The 20000-nt window shown below is 44.9% G+C and overlaps 1 protein-coding gene across 1 annotated transcript in view; it reads right to left on the bottom strand.

Annotated features, from left to right (window-relative positions):
* Positions 1-20000, bottom strand: part of grik4 (glutamate receptor, ionotropic, kainate 4) — a 341378-nt gene that overhangs the window by 25085 nt on the left and 296293 nt on the right. Inside the window, exons 12-13 of the mRNA XM_031583842.1 lie at positions 14273-14380; positions 8098-8301 (exon numbers count right to left, since the gene is read on the bottom strand). Coding sequence (XP_031439702.1) covers positions 8098-8301; positions 14273-14380 — 312 coding nt within the window. The remainder of the gene's footprint in view (positions 1-8097; positions 8302-14272; positions 14381-20000) is intronic.

The following is a 20000-nucleotide window of genomic DNA, read 5'->3' as shown; positions in this document are numbered from 1 at the left end:
TGCGTGATTTGGAATTCCAGATGGTTCAGTGATGCGATGAACTCTAATGCTTTAAGCCAGGCTAAGCCCTTATCACCTGTGCTGCGAGAAGCATTTTAATGGCATCAATCCGATTGGAAAAAGCCTAATTTAGGCCCTGACAGAGTGAGGAGAGAGAGAGAGGGAGTGAAAGACAGAGACAGACAGACAGACAGAGAGAGAGAGAGATAGAGAGAGAGAGAGAAAGAGGAAGATATAGGCAGTGGAGTGGGAGAGAGGTCGAACCCATCACCCCAGTAATGTTTGAGTGTTGGGTGATGGGCAGGTTGTCATGCCAAATCACTCGCCCCAGCAGCAGCATTAGCAGCAGCAGCATAAAGGCCCCGTCACACCATAACGTTCTGGTCAACGTTCTCTGAACTTTTTAATCGTTCAATTTCGAGCGTTCTAGGGCGAGGTGGACACATCTGGCGTGTGACTAACGACAGAATAGCGTAGGACTGACGCATGACTAGCGTGGGACTGAGGCATGAGGAGCGTTTAACAGCGACCAAGTGACGTGTCACTGGTGCGCGACAAACGTGTGCTGACGTGTCACTGTCGCACGACGAACGATAAGTCAACCTTAGACGAGCGTGTTGAACGTGTGATTATCTCTTACCCTAACGCTAGGGTGACGACTGACTACGATAGCCAAACGCGTGCAACGTTAGTAAAACGTTCCACGAAAGTTCTCCAGCGTTTAAATTAAACGTTGAAGAACACTGGTCTCCATGAGAACTTTTGTGCATGTTCAAAAATGTATTTTCGGACCAGCGTTCTCCGCCGATCACCGACGATTACTGACGATTACAGCATTCACCAGCTTTCACACAACGCTCTTCTGGCGCTATACCAGCGACCCACACACACACACACGTCTCCCAGCTCCACTTACACACAAGCCGTTTGCACTGCAGATCAGGACTGAAGAACATACTGGGGCATACTGCAGGGCTGTTTTCAGCTTCCAGCTTAGGGCCCTGTGTGGGACTGGGACCTTGTTAACACATCAGCCTTTTCACTCAATGACTTCAGAAGACTCCGTCATAATCTAGGGATACGAAAGCTATTTATAGAAAACGAAACATCAAGAGTAAGAATGGCGGACACAGTCGTATTGTTTTCTCTCGCATTTGCCCATAATACGCAGATATCTCGTAGTGTCAGCTGGTCACAGTTTATGAACCTGCACTGCTGATAGGCCTAATTATGAGATGGAAAAACAAGTGCGAGTGAGACTAGGGTTATTCCAGCACAGAGGATTTTTCTGGCACGAACACACACATACACACACACACACACACAAACACCTAACTCTGGGTTGCTGCCAAAACAAACTAGCCATTGTTTCAGTGTTGTTCAATTAGATGTCCTCATTTTGCATGGCCGGTGCAGTCACTGAGGGCTGCTGGTGGTTCTAGAACACTTTAAAGCTTTTGACATTCTTATTCCCTGAGCATTCTGGGTACAAGAGCTAAAGTGAACGGATCTGCTCCTAAGAACTTTGAGCAAACAGCTGCATCAGGCTTTCCTTCTACAAATAGATCTAAGAATACTCAAATGTATCTATAAAATGCTTCCTACAATTCCATCAAATGATCAGCCTAATACTTTGCTAATGCAGCTTGTGTAATCATAGATTTCTCTAGAAAGATAGTGTGTGAGGATGATGAACACGAGGAACAGGCGAATAGATAGCACATCAGAGTGTGTAATCTGATAAGCATCGCGACCAGCCGCTGTGAAATAGTATAATTTACATTTCTCAGTAAAGTCGTGGGTTAAGCTGTCAAAGTCCATTCCTACAGAATGTGCATTTGAACCAGCTTTCCCTCAGAAACCTTCATTAACCTGAGGTGTTCCACCTAGACACAGGGAAATGGACAAACACACAACAGCACCTCCAGGTAAGAAGTCTTTCCTGGCAACACTATCTTTGTATAACTTCATAAATAAAATAACAGACAATAACAGACAGATGTGAATATACCAACCCCTTAAGCACATCTGTCTGGCTGTCTTTACACCCTAATAAACATGCTTGTCTGTGGGATACTAAAATAGTGCAATATGAACATGTCTGCTTCCTCACAACTCTAGAAAACTCTCTGAGGAAAGGCTGTTGATGCTTTGCAGACAAAACGATAGAAGAGAGTGATTTACAAACAAACAGAGAAAACTAGAAAGACCACCGAGGAAAGAAGCCGGATGAGGGCGGTAGTTTCACAGTCTCATTCTGCTCAGTGTGAGACACTGAAGGCTAGATCAAGTACCCAGTTTAAACCCTGACCACTAGGGCGCAGTATAGAGTGAAAGTGGTCCCCCAAATGTGGACTTTATTACCAGGTTGTTGAGTGTTTGTTGACTTCTGTTTGTTGACACCTTCTTTGTGGTGTAAACAGTGAAGTGTCAAAATCTTCCAAAAAAGACATTTTATGAGGCAATAAAGGCTTCAAGGACACACAATCTCTCTGTGTGATAAAATATGAATAAGAAGTTTGTCCACATCAGACTTAAATTCAGCATCTTATTCCAGATGAATAAATCCTCCACCGCTGTTTATACTTTTCTACAACAAGGAGAACAGAGTTCATGTTTTTCAGAGAAAACCTTTCATTGTGTGTGAACCGGCACTGCCTTCTCTGATAAACACAGACGGTATGTTATTTCACAGACCATAGACTCCTGTTCATCCGTTCATCTCCCAAGAGCCTCTTGTAGAGGAGTTCTGAGGCGTTTGTGGGGACACTATAAACACATTTACAAACAGACTGTTAACTGCGGCCACCAACAACTGGCCAAAACAAACAGGGAATGTACAGCCTTTTTTTTTTACAGGGTACCCACAGTAACCTCCACGGTAATGTAGGGGAACATGGTACCCCCAATAACCTCCACGGTACTGTAGGGGTACAGGGTACCCACAATCACCTCCACGGTACTGTAGGGGAACAGGATACCCACAATAACCTCCACGGTACTGTAGGGGAACAGTGACATTCATATCTCTTGATGGACATCAAGATGAACAGCAGAAGACTCTGTATAGGATGGATCTGGTCATTAGACGATAACACATTTCAGTAACACTTCATCTGGATTGTCTGCCAACAGAGACTTTACAGATGGTTTGTGGAAATTCAAGTTCAGTCTTTCTAATTGTTCACTGAACATTAACTTAACCAAATCCAATCCCTAACTCTAACCTTTACCATTCATTGTAGTTAACAGAGTTTCAAAACACACAATCTGAGCATCTGTAGATGGCCTATATAGAGAACCATCCAAATAAAGTTTGACCCACATCTCTCACAAACGACTTCCCTCACTTCCCTCACTTCCCTCACATACAAAGTACCCTGTAGATTAAACTGGTCTTCTTCAGAGTTCACCTCTGTGTTAATCAGGGTCTAGTATCACCCCCTTTCCTCCTCTCTGTTCTGTAGGCTGTAGACGCTGGCTGTACTGTGTGATAGACTGAAGTCAGTCCTTTGAAGGGCTCCTCTGAGTCTCAATCCAGCACAATGCGTCAGCGGAGTCCAGAGGAATATGATAAAAAAAAAGAACTATGGCGGCTTTGGACTCACTTTTCTCTCACATGAAATGCCAACTTTTCATGTATTATACAGGGACAAAATAAATTTGAATGATTTTAGCACAAGGCTGCAACAAAACAAAATGTGAAAAAAGTGAAGGGCTCTGAATACTTTGTGGATTCACTGTAGGCTGGAGTCGTGTTCTGTATGTAGGTTAGACAAGTGAGTGCTGTACAGGGGTTGGTCTCATGTGAGCAGCTCCTCCAGAAGTCTTCCAGCGGCTGATTGGGCTCTAATCAGCTCAGACAGTGTCCTGCCATCTGCTCTGTGTGACCTCTGCTGTACTGGGAGCTGTGGAGTGTTCCTCTCTGCCTACGGGCCCTCAGTGCTTCCAGAGAGAGTCCCTGAAGAGCTGGGGGAGTCTGGAGCTGAAGAGAAGCGCTCCTGGTGATACCACTGAGCTGAGAGAGCCTTCAGGTGTTTCTTCAACTGATTTTCCTTCTTCTGTCTAACACACCTACAAGCAGGCCAACAGCTGCTTCCTTCCCTACCCCACTTAAGAGAGGAGAGATGAAGACAGCAAAAAAACAACTGAACTGCAGTACGGAAAAGATGCAGGAAAATAATACACGTTGAAATATTCATTTAAAGCAAACTCATTTTATATTAATAATGATTATTGGACCATGGCGTGTATCAAAGCGTAGGAGAATACATAGTGGGGAATCAGAGCTTAAATAATGCAGAGAGATACTCTTTCTTCCTCCCTCTGCGTCCGCTCCCACTTTCACTCAATCATGCCACCGCTCCAACCCTACCAAAGTGTGAGGGAAAATATAATCAAAGCCTCTCTATCTCTGCTGAATAAAACATTGGCTTTGGTGTCCATGCGTGGCTGTCAATTTCCACTCCTCCAAAAAGCACTCCATCTACCCACAATGCACTGGGGCCTGAGAGGGGAAGCCACAGGACCGGCCTGAGCTCTGAGGCATTGAGAGACCAGTGAGGCAGTGAGAGGAAGCTCAGGTGTCAAGAGAGCACTGAAGCATCGAGGGAGGACTGAGGTGCGGAAGATCACAGGGGCATCAAGAGCCCTTTACACTAAAGTATCCAGACCACCCCAAAATCTGAGGCATTCAGAGACTGTGACGATGTAATCGTCCCTACGGTTGAATATGCTCTCTGGCTGCCATGCCATGGAGCCGGGCTCTTTGGTGTGGCGGTCAGAGCGCATGTTTGGCACCCTGCAGACACGGGTTCGAGTCCGGGTGGGGTGACCACGCTCTCCCTTCGCTACAGAGCCCCAAAACCTGAAGTTTTCACAGAGCCCCAAAATCTTAATCTGACAGGCAGAGAGAGAGAGCCAAACACTGAAGCACAGAGAGATCACCAAACATAGAGATTTCAAGAGAACACAGAGGCATCGAGAGAGCCCAAAACACAGCGGCGTTGAGAGAGCCCAAAACACAGAGGTATCGAAACCCCAAACTGAACCTGCTCCTCCAGGACTCAGGCCTTTAGCCCTTTCCCTCCTTTCTCCCCCTTTGCTGGACAGCGAGAGTGTGAGAGCACTGAGGTATCAAGAGAGCACAGGGCATCAAGGGATCACTGAGGTATCAAGGGAGCATAGGGCATCAAGAGAGCACTGAGGTGTTGAGAGAGCACAGTGGCATCAAGGGAGCACTGAGGTGTTAAGAGAGAACTGAGGGATCAAGAGCCCTTAACACTCCAGTATCCAGACCAGCCCCAAAATCTGAAGCATCTTGAGACCCAATCACTGAGACATCCACAGACCCCCCAAATCTCAAGGGGGTCCTTAACGCTGAAGCCCCACACACGTAAGCACTGAGAGACCCACACACACAGAGGTGTGAAGAGATCACTAAGGTGTCTAGAGAGACCCACACACAGAGGTACTGAGAGCGTCCAAACTTAACCCTTCTATTCTCCCTGGGTCATATTGACCCGGAACTACTTTCAAACACTGCACAATGATAGAAATCGGTGAAGACACTTCATGGTTGTTCATCTAGCTTCCTAAAATGACCTAAAAAAAGACATTTACAAAAAAAAAATGTCAAATTCTCGACAGCACTCTCCCGTTAGCCCTCAACGCAGAGGACTCTGAAACAGACAACCACGACTGGAGAGCGGGGGCCGCTTTTGTCTCATAAAGAAATCGAGTCAAATATTCTATGCGTGCCCAGGACAATGACAGCTTAACAAGGTAAATAAATCACCAAGGAACGTTGAAATAAATAATAATTTCTTCTTCCTATTCTACCTGGGTCATATTGACCTGGAACTACTTTCAAACACTGCACAATGATAGAAATCGGTGAAGACACTTCATGGTTGTTCATCTAGCTTCCTAAAATGACCTAAAAAAAGACATTTACAAAAAAAAAATGTAATAACTTTCAGTGTACCTGCTACAGTATATAAAAAGCAATGCCTATTGTCTTTGGGTCAAAACTGAACCGAACACTTTCACAGGTTCAAATTGGATGCCATTTGCCTCGAAGGGCGTTATTTTCCCATAAATGCACACCCTATTGTGGATTATTCCTTACATAATACACTTTATCTTGTGTAAAGGTGTATATTCCTCCAGTGTCCTAGTTTGTCAAGAACAACCCCTCTTGTACAAACTTACTTTCTGTATAACTCATTCAATAAATACCCTGCTTATCCATATCGAAGTGAATGTTACAGATTCTGTCTTAATTTAAATATGTTCATAGATGGTGTCATTAGCGTTCAAAAGAGGTTTCACCTTTTTATTTAGGCCCTAACCAATTTGCTTCATTCACAAGGTGGCCCTATAGACAAGATGGTTTGATTTCATAAATATCATAATCTAAACTGTCTAAAAACAATATTAGTGCTAGTGGCCTTCTGAGGGTGCTACAGAGAGACAACACTGGCTGACTTTGCATACTTGATTTCTACACAAGCAAGTGTAACACTGGGCCAAATTGTAAAGCTGTACTTAAATATTTAGCTGAGTTAAGAGATAAATTGAACCCCTGGTCATAATCCTCCTCCAGGTGTCCGGCCCTTACACCCCCCCTCTCCCTCTCCAGTGCTGGGGGGGTCGCTCAGAGTATATGGGGCACAATCAGAGTCTAAAACTGAACCCTCCCCTGCAGGAGTCAGACCCTCTCCCCTCCTTCTCGAGGGCCTAGGGGTGTCTGCGGTGAGAGTATGTGAGGCCAGAGGACACCCTGAAGGTCACGGGAGGGGAGCGCACTTAGAAGGAACAAATTGAGACAATAATAAGAGTAGACACTCCCTTCTTTATTTCTTTAATGGCTTTGCCCTCCATTAGCCTGCTGAATTAAGACAGATAACTTCTGAACGGCACTCACCCGTTAGCCCTCAACGCAGAGGACTCTGAAACAGACAACCACGACTGGAGAGCGGGGGCCGCTTTTGTCTCATAAAGAAATCGAGTCAAATATTCTATGCGTGCCCAGGACACTGACAGCTTAAAAAGGTATATAAATCACCAAGGAACGTTGAAATAAATAATCATTTCTTCTCCTTCTTCTTCTCCTTCTTCTTGTCTGAGTGGCGTTTTGAGTGTGTGTGTGTGTGTGTGGAAATCCCATCCTATCGAGGCTTATGTGAGTGGAACCATGGTCTAGTGCAGGGGGTTTGTGTGTGTGTGTGTGTGTGTGTGTGTGTGTGTGTGTGTGTGTGTGTGTGTGTGTGTGTGTGTGAAAATCTCATCCTATCAAGCCTGTGTGAGTGGAGCCATGGTTCAGTGCAGGGGAGTTTTGTGTGTGTGTGTGTGTGTGTGTGTGTGTGTGTGTGTGTATGTGTGTATGTGTATGTGTGTGTGTATGTGTGTGTTTGTGTGAGACTCCCCTTCTATGAAGCCTGTCTGAGTGGAGTCATGGTTCAGTGCAGGGCAGTTTGTGTGTGTGTGTGTGTGGGTGAGAATCCCATCCTATCAGGCCTGTGTGTGTGTGTAAGACAGGGGATTAATAAAATTTCACTGGCATAAGCAGCCTGAGTCCTCACATAAGGCATGGGGACCGGGGGATGGGGTGACACATGGGGACCGGGGGATTGGGGGACCAGGTGGGTGGAGGTTCAAAGGACACAACTCTTCCTGCTTCATGGTGCCAAAGCCATGTGCTAGGAGAGCACGCCATCCTCAGGGGAGCAGGAGACATGGGAGAGCTCAAAAGACATCACTCTCTTCGTCTCCCACATCTTCCTCTTCCTCATTCGCACACTTCATACTTTATTCATTATATAACCAGCTAAGTCTCACCACAGTGGTGAGAGACACATGGGTCAAGGTTTGGGACCCTGACTTCCTCTAGTCACCAATCAGAGCTGCTCTCTCAGGGGTCTGTAGTCTTAAAGGTGCAGACTGCGATTCTAATTCTATTATGATACCTAATTCTATTCTAATTCTATTCTAATTCTATCCTGTCAAAGTCAGCAAACTGATCCTCAGGGTCAAAGTCAGTTAAGATGAAGTTTCCTGGTACACAGCTGTTTTGGCGGTCTCTCTGTCACTCACCCTGGTCATGAGCTCGCCCACCATCCCCGTCCAGGTGCCGTTAGCGCCCGACACCCCGTAGACGCCATCACCCACCAGCCGGATGCGGTACTTGAACTTGAGGATTTCCGCCAGCTCCCGGAGCATGTCCACGCAGAAGCCCTCGTAGCGGTCGTTCCCCTCCAGCTCATGGTGGTTCGGACGCAGCATCACATACGGATTCTCCTGCAAGCAACACCCCCATCATTAGTCACTTCAGTGGACTTCTGTAGTTTTGTAGTTTTTATTTACGCCATGTTATCCTTTACTGTGTACACCCCAACATATTAGTAATTATTAACATTCACATTCAAAAACTGTTATTGAGGCTGTTAATGAATGATTATCCAGTGGATGTATGGGAATAACTGTCACGCAGAATGTGCACAGCAGCATGTCGAGTCTCACTGCTGGCACTGCGAGACAGACTGCCATGTTAACGCAGGGGAGTTTTCAAGTGTTGCAGTTTTCCATCACCTCCTGTGTTTGTGCCTTACTTGACGCACTACCGGCGGCCGTCTGTTTGTTTTTACCGTGCCTCATTTGTAAGTGGCTGTGAGATAAGTGTCAACAAACATGTCATTTAAATGTAAAAGGGGTCTAGCACTCAGACGCTCCCTCTGAACCCCAAATTGGCCACTTGCTCCAGTGCCAGCCCTCAGGGGGGGGTGCCCAGATTTACTGTCCCGCTCGCCTCCCAGACAGGGGCACCCCAATGACACGCTGTTACTCCATAAACCCTGCTCTTAAACTAAGGGTTCTGACGGAGGGTGTCTGGGTGTGGCCAGATTTACAGCTTGTTTTGTCACAGACGAAGCGAGCGTGCTGATTTAGGGAGAGCACACACACATTTATCACACTAGCTACCTCTCCTCGGAATACGCCAACGGGGTCCTGGCGTGGCACTGGAGGCATTCCATCACGCCAAGAACGAGTTCCTTTCTTGGAAAATTCACCTACGTGTACCTGAGCAGGTGGGACCCATTTATTTCTGGGATGTAAATATAATGCCCCCCCCCAAGCTGTCACCATGACAAGTTTGAGAGTGTACAGGTGTATGGACGAGTCATTTTGTTTGTGAGTGTGGGGTGCATTCAAATGTGTGTGTGTGTGTGTGTGTGTGTGTGTGTGTGTGTGTGTGTGTGTGAGTATATGACAAAGACAAAGAAAAAGAAAGAGGGAGAGAGAGAGAGGGTGTAAGGAAAAGTGAAAAAGACATTTCTGTGAAGGTGTGGAACACAAAATGGAAGGAAGAAAAAGCGATGAAGGTAGAACAGATTGTTCGATAATCATTACAGAAAGGTCTAGCTGCCCCCCTCTACTCTGCTGTATGTGTGGGCTGTTTGAGGAGCTGTTTGAGTGCAGATTGATCGGCTTCAGCTTTCAATTCCAGTTACTCTCCCATGATGGGTTCACCATAAATTCATGGTGCCCTTAGAATCACCATGGCAACGCTGCATTACCTGTCTCCCCCTGCGCTGGACTCCTTGTTTCGCCGCCTTCAGCTTGTCTGCCTGCCTTTGATTATCAGTTTTGTAAGAAACTTTTGAGGTGGACCGTTCTGAAGAAAACTCGATTTTTGTAATTCACACTGTGAATGAAATATCCACAACCAGGACATGCCACAGAGGAGAGGAAGTGAAGGATGCAGAAATGGGAGAATCAAAGGAGAGTCGGATCACTGGAGGAAACCCTGCAATGTAACAGACCTGCCTTAACCCCTGCAGATGAACCACACAGTCAAACACACACCTGCCTTAACCCCTGCAGATGAACTACACAGTCAAACCTTAATCTCTTGAGATGAACTATACAGTCAAACCTTAATCTCTGCAGATGAACTACACAGTCAAACCTTAATCTCTGCAGATGAACTACACAGACAAACCTTAATCTCTGCAGATGAACTACACAGTCAAACCTTAATCTCTGGAGATGAACTACACAGTCAAACCCAGTCAGAGGAACACCAGAGAGCGTCTCTGAAAGCCCTGAGTCAGAGTCCTGAGTGTGAAAATGCAAATCACTCCATTTGTGCGTTAGCTCATTAAATCAGCCACGCATGTTAGCTCTCCTGGCCGCTCCAACACCTCTGCTGTGGACACAGCGCGCACAGCGCAGGGCACAATATAAATGCTAATTTCACCGCAAGCAGCACTGCCCAACGCTCTCCTGTGCAAACCAGGCTTATTAAACAGCAGCATTTCATAGGCCAGTTGTCCATTTAACAGTGATATTCTAAGGAGCAGTTGGGAACTCCTTAAAAGACCTTACTGCACAAAGAGGAGACCTGTGGCATGCTGTATTGCTTGTTGTTATTGTGTTTATTGACACAAAACGGAGATGAAGACACATTTAATAGCATCTACAGACATTCAGTGACTACATTATTACACCACAAGTAGTTCATACACCCAACACCCCTGTTATATTTCTTATGTAAAGTAGTATTTATTGTTACACCAGGTTCTATTGCTCGTAGCTTGACTATTCTCTCCCTTGTACGTCGCTTTGGACAAAAGCGTCTGCTAAATGACTAAATGTAAATGTAAATGTAAGACAGACTATGATTGCCTGAGCTGAAGTGGCCAGGGAGGAACTCCAGGGTGTTTGAACATCTATATTGGAGACCCAGTTTAATCATTCTACGTCTGCACAGATACTGTCCAGATACAAAACAAGGATGCTGGGTGCAGGACCCAATCACCAACTCAGCCATAAGCTACTGGAAAAGCTGCACTGTTAAGACACCCCTGTCTAAGAGCACTGGGTGACTTCACTATGAGACAGTGAAACCTTCAGACGACTGGATGACTTCACTATGAGACAGTGAAACCTTCAGACGACTGGATGACTTCACTCTTAGACAGGGAAAGCATCAGACGACTAGCACACTGTAGGCTCTAAGACTGAAGGCCTTCTGAGTATCAGTCCTCAGATGACTTGTACACTGTAGGCTCTAAGACTGAAGGCCTTCTGAGTGTCCTTCCTGACGACTAGCACACTGTAGGCTCTAAGACTGAAGGCCTTCTGAGTGTCCGTCCTGACAAACATTCAAGCTCTCACTTCCTGCAGCTCTAACATCATCTCATTTGTCTGGGACAAGAAGAGGGTCACACACTAATCACAGATATTCATAACTGGCTCTGAGGTGTGACTGTTCCTGACTGGACTGACATTGAAAAACCATGAATGATTTCAGTTCTCTGGTGCATTTCTCCAGGGGTCTCTCTTGAGTGGAGAACAGTCTGTGCAGAGACCACTTTAGAGGTTTCTCTCATCCCGGGGGATATTACAGCACATTCCCAAGTCACCCTGGGGAATATCATTCAAGAAAGAAAGAAAGTAGAACAGCCGAAAGTAAAAGAAAAAAGCAATCTATTGTCCAACCTCAGGACATCAAGCGGAGACACAAACTGCTTCACTGCGCAGTAAAATCCCCTCAACACGGCCGCCGGACCGCTAGGACGGCCTGTGCATGGCTTTCTGCTCTCTGGATAAACACAAGGCAGAAGTTATTTCTCCAATAAACAGGCCAAAGAGATAAGACCACTGCAGCGTGGAGGTGATGAGCTAGTCGTCCTCACCTTGCTGTGGGGAGGCTAGAATCTAAGGGAAAGCAATGACTGTTTTAAACTTCTGTGATCAGGTGCGTGGCCTTTAGAGGGTTTGCTTTGTGTTTGTTAAAGGGTTACTGCCTGTTCCTAGCTTGAGCAGTGTTTTGTGTAGTTTGTACAAGTAATGTGTAAATGATGACTTTAATGGTTTGTTTCCAAAGAATGTTTCCTTGTTCTTAAAACAAGTTTCTTCATAGCAGATCTTGTTATGGTTCAACTGGGACATGAATGCTTTTTTTTAACCCTCATACACTGGCGTACATACACACACACACACAGATAGAGAGAGAGAGAGAGAGAGAGAGAGAGAGAGAGAGAGAGAGAGCCAGTACACAAACATTCATGCATTAGTTCATTATTTTAATCCAGTGATGCATTTATACATTTAACAATTTTATTTCTATCCCTATATTTCAGTCTCTCTCTCGTCTCTGTATGTGTGTGTGTGTGTGTGTGTGTGTGTGTGTGAGTGTTATAACTCTTCAGTTCTGCCAGGAAGGCTGATTCTAGTTCTCCAAGCCTACTCATATAACTGCTTGATTCAAGCGCAGGTTGTGACACTGATTATAGCATATCACTCTCAAGTACGCTTACAGTACTTTCACTCATATTGCATTGAGCTGAAAGAGTTAGTCATCTAAGGAGAGTACCCCTTGCCTTTCTTCTCTTGACATTTTCTCTCACTTTGACCTCGTCGTTGCTTTCATCAGACTTTTTAGTTAACGACGATCTTCCTTTACGTAAGGGTACTAGATGCTGAACTTCTCCCAGTTCAGCAGGTGCTTCTACTAAAATACAATGGGCAATGCATTAAAGGGGATGCCATTGAAGCCCTAACTCTTTAAAATCCTTTATGTACATGGCATTAAAGGGGATGAGTTGTCTCTAGACATTGAATGTACAATGGAGTACATTCAATGGAGGAGTTGTAGGCTTGTGTAAAACATAAAACCCCAACCCTTTCAAATCCTTTAAGCACCTGCCATAACAGAAAGTCTAGTCCTACTACACATCCCGCATTCCCACTGTCTACATGTACTACACATCCCTCATTCCCACTGTCTAAACTCATTCCCACTGTCTAAACTCATTCCCACTGTCTACACGTACTACACATCCCGCATTCCCACTGTCTAAACTCATTCCCACTGTCTAAACTCATTCCCACTGTCTAAACTCATTCCCACTGTCTACACGTACTACACATCCCGCATTCCCACTGTCTAAACTCATTCCCACTGTCTAAACTCATTCCCACTGTCTACACATACTACACATCCCTCATTCCCACTGTCTAAACTCATTCCCACTGTCTAAATTCATTCCCACTGTCTAAACTCATTCCCACTGTCTACACATACTACACATCCCTCATTCCCAATGTCTACACATACTACACATCCCTCATTCCCACTGTCTAAACTCATTCCCACTGTCTACACGTACTACACATCCCTCATTCCCACTGTCTACACGTACTACACATCCCTCATTCCCACTGTCTACACGTACTACACATCCCGCATTCCCACTGTCTAAACTCATTCCCACTGTCTACACATACTACACATCCCTCATTCCCACTGTCTAAACTCATTCCCACTGTCTAAACTCATTCCCACTGTTTACATGTACTACAAACCATCCATCACTGACTACACCTGCTCATTTGATGCTCACATCTCCTAAACTGGTAAGACCTCTTTCTTTATAACCGTATACAGTTGTAGACAAATCCCTCTTTCTGAGGCTTTTTAGTCTATCTGATGCAGTGAAATTGACTCTTGCCTTTATAAAAACCCCACCAAGATAGTTTATGAGAAACACATTGTTTGAAATGATCCCAATTGTATCCTCTAACCTCTGGCTGGAGTGATAAACTCTTCCCACACCTTGAGTTTTGTTTCCAAACACATGACGGACAAAAGTTACACTTCCACTCCTCAGCCACTGCTAGCTCAGATCTTCTCGTGTGCTTCTTCATATGTGAATACAGATGAGGCATGAAGTCCCTGCAGAGCTGTCTAATCATCTCATTTAATTACCTTCAATAGAACTCATTACAAAACTCACCTCCGCAGGTGCTGTTTAACTGAATTATTAGAGTTGAACTTTTTCTTCTTTTTCTGAGTTTTATTTGTATGCTTGTTTCCCCAATGACCGTCTGAGGTTCTGTCTTTGGCTTTAATTTACTCCAATTCATACTTTAATTGTTCCCTGTTTGCTTCTTGTTACTGGTGAGCACTTAAGATAATGTTTTTTATGAAAATATCCCAAATTACATTTCTTATCATTAATATTCATTTTGGAGTGTAACTTCAAATGTGTTTCTTTTCACTTTGAGATTTTTTGATTGTGTGTGCGTGCGTGTGTGTGTGTGAGTAAGTGTGTGTGTGTGTCTGTGTGTATGAGAGAAAGAGAAGACATCACTCACAAGGATAGTAGTGAGCGTGATGTTGAAGAATGTGTGTGTGTGTGTGTGTGTGTGTGTGTGTGTGTGTGTGTGTGTGTGTGTGTGGGTGAGAGAAGACGTCACTCACAAGGATGGTAGTGATATAAAGCGTGGTGTTGAAGAGTGTGTCTGTCACATTGAGCGCGGGGAGCTTTCTCTCCATAGACAACCCCTGCTCCGAATGCCACTGTCCGATCTGTAATAAAACACACACACAGAGACACACACACATGAGAAACACCTCAAGTCAACCACACAAGATCAAACAATAACATTATACCCCATTGGGATCCATCAGTGTGTCAGTATCATTTACTGGACGAAAGGATGAGGGAGCTGCAGGCTCTCTTAACACACACACACACACACACACACACACACACACACACACACACACACACACACACACACACACACACACACGTCTGCACACACACATACTGAATGTCAGACAGAGAAACTACACCCCAGTGAGATCCATCAGTGTGTCAGTATCATTCACTGGACAGAAGGGTGAGGGAGCTGTGGGCTCCTTCAAGACACAAAGTCAGTCACAGGCACCAGAATGCTTTCATGAAGTCGATGAGGCCCAGTGTGAGTCTCTGTCCTCATTGTCTTTCCAGCTCCACTAGTTCCCCTCCTCTGGGCGACCACCATTAGGCCTCCACCATCATCTACCAGCATCTACCAGCTAGAGCCCCACTAACAGGCACCATCATCTACCAGCATCCACCAGCATCCACCAGCATCTACCAGAATCCACCAGCATCTACCAGCTAGAGCCCCAACATTAGGCACCATCCAGCACCCACCATCCCATATGCTAATGGCCATACCACACTGAGCATCATCCAGCACCCACCATCCCATATGCTTATGGCCATACCACACTGAGCACCATCCCGCACCCACCATCCCATATGCTTATGGCCATACCATCATCCAGCACCCCCATCCCATATGCTTATGGCCACACCACACTGAGCATGCCCGACCTCGTCCAGTCTTGGAAGCTAAGTAGTGTAGTACTGGATGAGAGACCGCCTGGGAATACCAGGTGCTGTAAGCTTGGGGGGCGATAGTGGTTTAGTACAGGGGTTCTCAAACTTTTGCAAGCTGGGCCCCCCCAAAGCTGGTTAGGGGTAGTTGGGGCCCCCCCACCCCCGCGCCGCCCGCGGCCCGCTGCCACCGCCCTCAACTACACCACCATATATAGATAGATAAATAGCATATTGTTATTGATAGGCCTGACATGTCAAGGTTTAACTATTGTTATTGTTAGGCCCATACAGACAATTATTATAACTATTTATTTATTTATTATTATTATTATCAGTAATAGTAGGCCTATTAGTAGGCTATTCATTATTATCACCATCATTATGTTATTATTATTATAATTAATGATTATCGACCAATTATTATTATTGTATTATTATTATTATCATAATAATAATAATAAGTGTTATTATTGCTATCATTAGGATACTGTTATTATTATGGGCCTCTTGTGATCTTTACAAAAAAAATCCGACGGGTCTGTCAATGTGAGACATGAGCCTGTTTTGCACTGCAAAGGTGCTCAAATCTTGGGGCAATGTTTGACAAACATATCCTCAGGTCATCTTCGATCTGTGCACGGTTGCGGTATTTAGTTTTGAGCGCAGTCAGTCTTGAAAAGCCTGCCTCGCACAAATATGTCGATGCGAAAAGGAGGAGCATTTTTAAGGCTATGTCGCAAAGCTGATCATTGCTACCCAGAATGACGAAAGAGGGGGATGCTTAAGTCTACTGTCACTCTTCAGCTGCTCTTTCATGTCTATTGACAGCTCATCTGCTGAGCAGAGAAATGGATCCCGAACTCAGGCGAATGAACGGTAGTCCTCTTTGAAATAGGACCCAAACTGATTTCTGATATTCGGCGTGATACAGTGTCATTTTACATAGATATTGCGCTGAGTTTAGCCCCTATCATTATTCTACACGTCTTGCGCGGCCGGCAAAATCAGTGTTTCGGCAATTGTATGGGGTTTGCCCAGCTAGCTATTCTATGAGCAACTACATAACATGCCTCCAGACACTGCTTGGAGACAGTGCTAAGCTTGGAGATGGTGGTTCGTTGTTGCTGGAGGCCATCACATTTATGTTTAAACAAGTCCACAGGATTTCTTTCTGACTTTTACGAATCAGAAACATGTCCATAGTTGTGTTTGTTTGCTGATACAGTGTGTGTGAAGTTAATAAAGTTCTAATTTCAACGTCGTATTCTTGTATGTGTGGTTGTGAACGACTTGCACACGAATAATGAATAAGGCTGTGCTTGGCAATGATTCCTAACAAAATGAACTGTCCACAATGTAGACAGGGACAACACATAGTATAGTAACACGAATAGTATTCAAGTGCTGGTGTTTTATTTGTTGCAACACGGTGGATGATCAAAAAATGTACAGGTAGGTGTTAAGGAGAAAAGGGCTAGCTGCAGTTGGAAGAAGGTAGCTAGCTAGGCTAGCTCTCGGGGCTACGAGCTTTTTCAAAAGACTGTGGAGCAAATTACTCCTTAGAATAGGCTACGAATAGACCTACTGCAAGTGCAGTAAGGTATTACTAAGGAAGGAGTGAGTCTTTAAAAAGACGGTTTATGAAGCAATGAATATCTGAATGATAGAGGAAACAAGAGAAATTGAACAAACTCTGTAGAGTGTCGTCTCAGGGTGAGCGCTTACCATGCCTGCGTTTTTTTTTTTATACTCGGAATCTTAGGTTCAACTCGCGTTGAAATGATAAGACTCCGTTTTGATTGGTGGATCAGGAGCAAAACAGTATTTGATTTGTTTGGGTCAGTCCAGCCCCTTGCATTTCGCCACTGAGAGAGCTTTCACTAACCATTGACAGGTTGGCGGTCGTTTTTTTTTTCTCCGTCTGTGACATCGCGCCCCCCCTGGAGAGTGTTCGCGCCCGCCCCCGACTTTGAGAACCACTGGTTAAGTAGGTAGAGGACTTGTTCAGCAATCGGAAGGTTGCTAGTTCGATCCCAACTCCTCCTCACCTCAACAAGTGTAAAAGTGTGAGCAAGACACTGAACCCCCAACCACCGATGTTGGCACCTTAGATCATCAGTGTGTGAATGGGTAGATGCCTGAAGCATTCATCAGTAAAGTGCTTTGAGTGACAGTAGAAAATCGCTATACAAATAAAATGCAGTCTATTACCATAGTGTCCAAGGAGCTTTGAGTGACAGTAGAAAAGAACTATATAAATAAAATGCAGTCCATTACCATAGTGTCCAAGGAGCTCTGAGTTAGACACATGAGTTGATTAGAGCTAAATCCAGTTGACTTGTTAGTGATAAACCCAGCTCTGAAGTGCTGACATCACCTGGGCTCATATTTAAACCTGCTGACATCACCTGGGCTCATCTTGCGTGTGGGGGTCTTTAAACCCGCTGACATCACCTGGGCTCATCTTGCGTGTGGGGGTCTTTAAACCTGCTTGTTTTCCTGTGGTCTGAAGAGTTTGATTCCAGAAGTTTCTGAACTCCTTTGTGTGTGTCTGATGCAGAAGAAGGAGTCTGGATGCCCTCTGCACCCGGAGTTAGTGAACCAAACACTAGCACTGCCCTGAAAACATGTTCGGTCTACTGCACACACACACACACACACACACACACACACACACACACACACACACACACACGCACACACACACCACACACACACACACACACACACACAGACTGTCCCTGTGAGCTCTATTGCTGTTATACACACACACACACACACACACACACACACACACACACACACACACACACACACACACACACACACACACACACACACACACACACAGACTGTCCCTGTGAGGTCTACAGCTCTCACACACATCCCTACTGCAGCTCTTTAGAAAGCAATATACATCATGTCAGCATCTGCAGTGCCATTACCAAACAGCCTCAACATGAAGACTCCATTGGGCATCACAGCCTCAACATGGAGACTCCATTGGGCATCACAGGCACACAGCCTCAACATGGAGACTCCAGAGATATCTCTGTTTGGATCACATGCGCACCTGTCTGTGTGTTTGGTGGGTAGGTCTATATATTAACCCTGCCTGGGTTTCTGCATGTGTTTTGAGACGTCCTGTGGGGACTGCGGTATGTTTCAGTTAATCACTGACTGCTTTAGAGAGCTGCTCTGACTAGTTAATCACTGACTGATTTAGAGAGCTGCTCTGACTCCTGTGTTAATCACTGACTGCTTTAGAGAGATGCTCTGACTCATCTGTTAATCACTGACTCATCAGTTAATCACTGACTGCTTTAGAGAGCTGCTCTGACTCATCAGTTAATCACTGACTGCCTTTAGAGAGCTGCTCTGACTCATCAATTAATCACTGACTGCTTTAGAGAGCTGCTCTGACTCATCAGTTAATCACTGACTGCTTTAGAGAGCTGCTCTGACTCATCAGTTAATCACTGACTCATCAGTTAATCACTGACTGCTTTAGAGAGCTGCTCTGACTCATCAGTTAATCACTGACTGCTTTAGAGAGCTGCTCTGACTCCTTTCTGTTAATCTCTGACTGCTTTAGAGAGCTGCTTTGACTCATCAGTGAATCACTGAATGCTCTGACTCATCAGTTAATCACTGACTGCTTTAGAGAGCTGCTCTGACTCATCAATTAATCACTGACTGCTTTAGAGAGCTGCTCTGACTCCTATCAGTTAATCACTGACTGCTTTAGAGAGCTGCTCTGACTCATCAGTTAATCACTGACTGCTTTAGAGAGCTGCTCTGACTCATCAGTTAATCACTGACTCATCAGTTAATCACTGACTGCTTTAGAGAGCTGCTCTGACTCATCAGTTAATCACTGACTGCTTTAGATAGCTGCTCTGACTCCTTTCTGTTAATCTCTGACTGCTTTAGAGAGCTGCTTTGACTCATCAGTGAATCACTGAATGCTCTGACTCATCAGTTAATCACTGACTGCTTTAGAGAGCTGCTCTGACTCATCAATTAATCACTGACTGCTTTAGAGAGCTGCTCTGACTCCTATCAGTTAATCACTGACTGCTTTAGAGAGCTGCTCTGACTCATCAGTGAATCACTGAATGCTCTGACTCATCAGTTAATCACTGACTCATCAGTTAATCACTGACTGCTTTAGAGAGCTGCTCTGACTCATCAATTAATCACTGACTGCTTTAGAGAGCTGCTCTGACTCCTATCAGTTAATCACTGACTGCTTTAGAGAGCTGCTCTGACTCCTATCAGTTAATCACTAACTGCTTTAGAGAGCTGCTTTGACTCATCAGTGAATCACTGAATGCTCTGACTCATCAGTTAATCACTGACTGTTTAGAGAGCTGCTCTGACTCATCAGTTAATCACTGACTGCTTTAGAGAGCTGCTCTGACTCATCAATTAATCACTGACTGCTTTAGAGAGCTGCTCTGACTCATCAGTTAATCACTGACTGCTTTAGAGAGCTGCTCTGACTCATCAGTTAATCACTGACTCATCAGTTAATCACTGACTGCTTTAGAGAGCTGCTCTGACTCATCAGTTAATCACTGACTGCTTTAGAGAGCTGCTCTGACTCCTTTCTGTTAATATCTGACTGTTTTAGAGAGCTGCTTTGACTCATCAGTGAATCACTGAATGCTCTGACTCATCAGTTAATCACTGACTGCTTTAGAGAGCTGCTCTGACTCATCAATTAATCACTGACTGCTTTAGAGAGCTGCTCTGACTCATATCAGTTAATCACTGACTGCTTTAGAGAGCTGCTCTGACTCATCAGTTAAT

This window comes from Clupea harengus, chromosome 17 (genome assembly GCF_900700415.2).
Source record: "Clupea harengus chromosome 17, Ch_v2.0.2, whole genome shotgun sequence".
NCBI lineage: Eukaryota > Metazoa > Chordata > Actinopteri > Clupeiformes > Clupeidae > Clupea > Clupea harengus.
The sequence above is the reverse complement of the archived record's forward strand: the minus strand, read 5'-3'. Positions and strand labels throughout refer to the sequence as shown.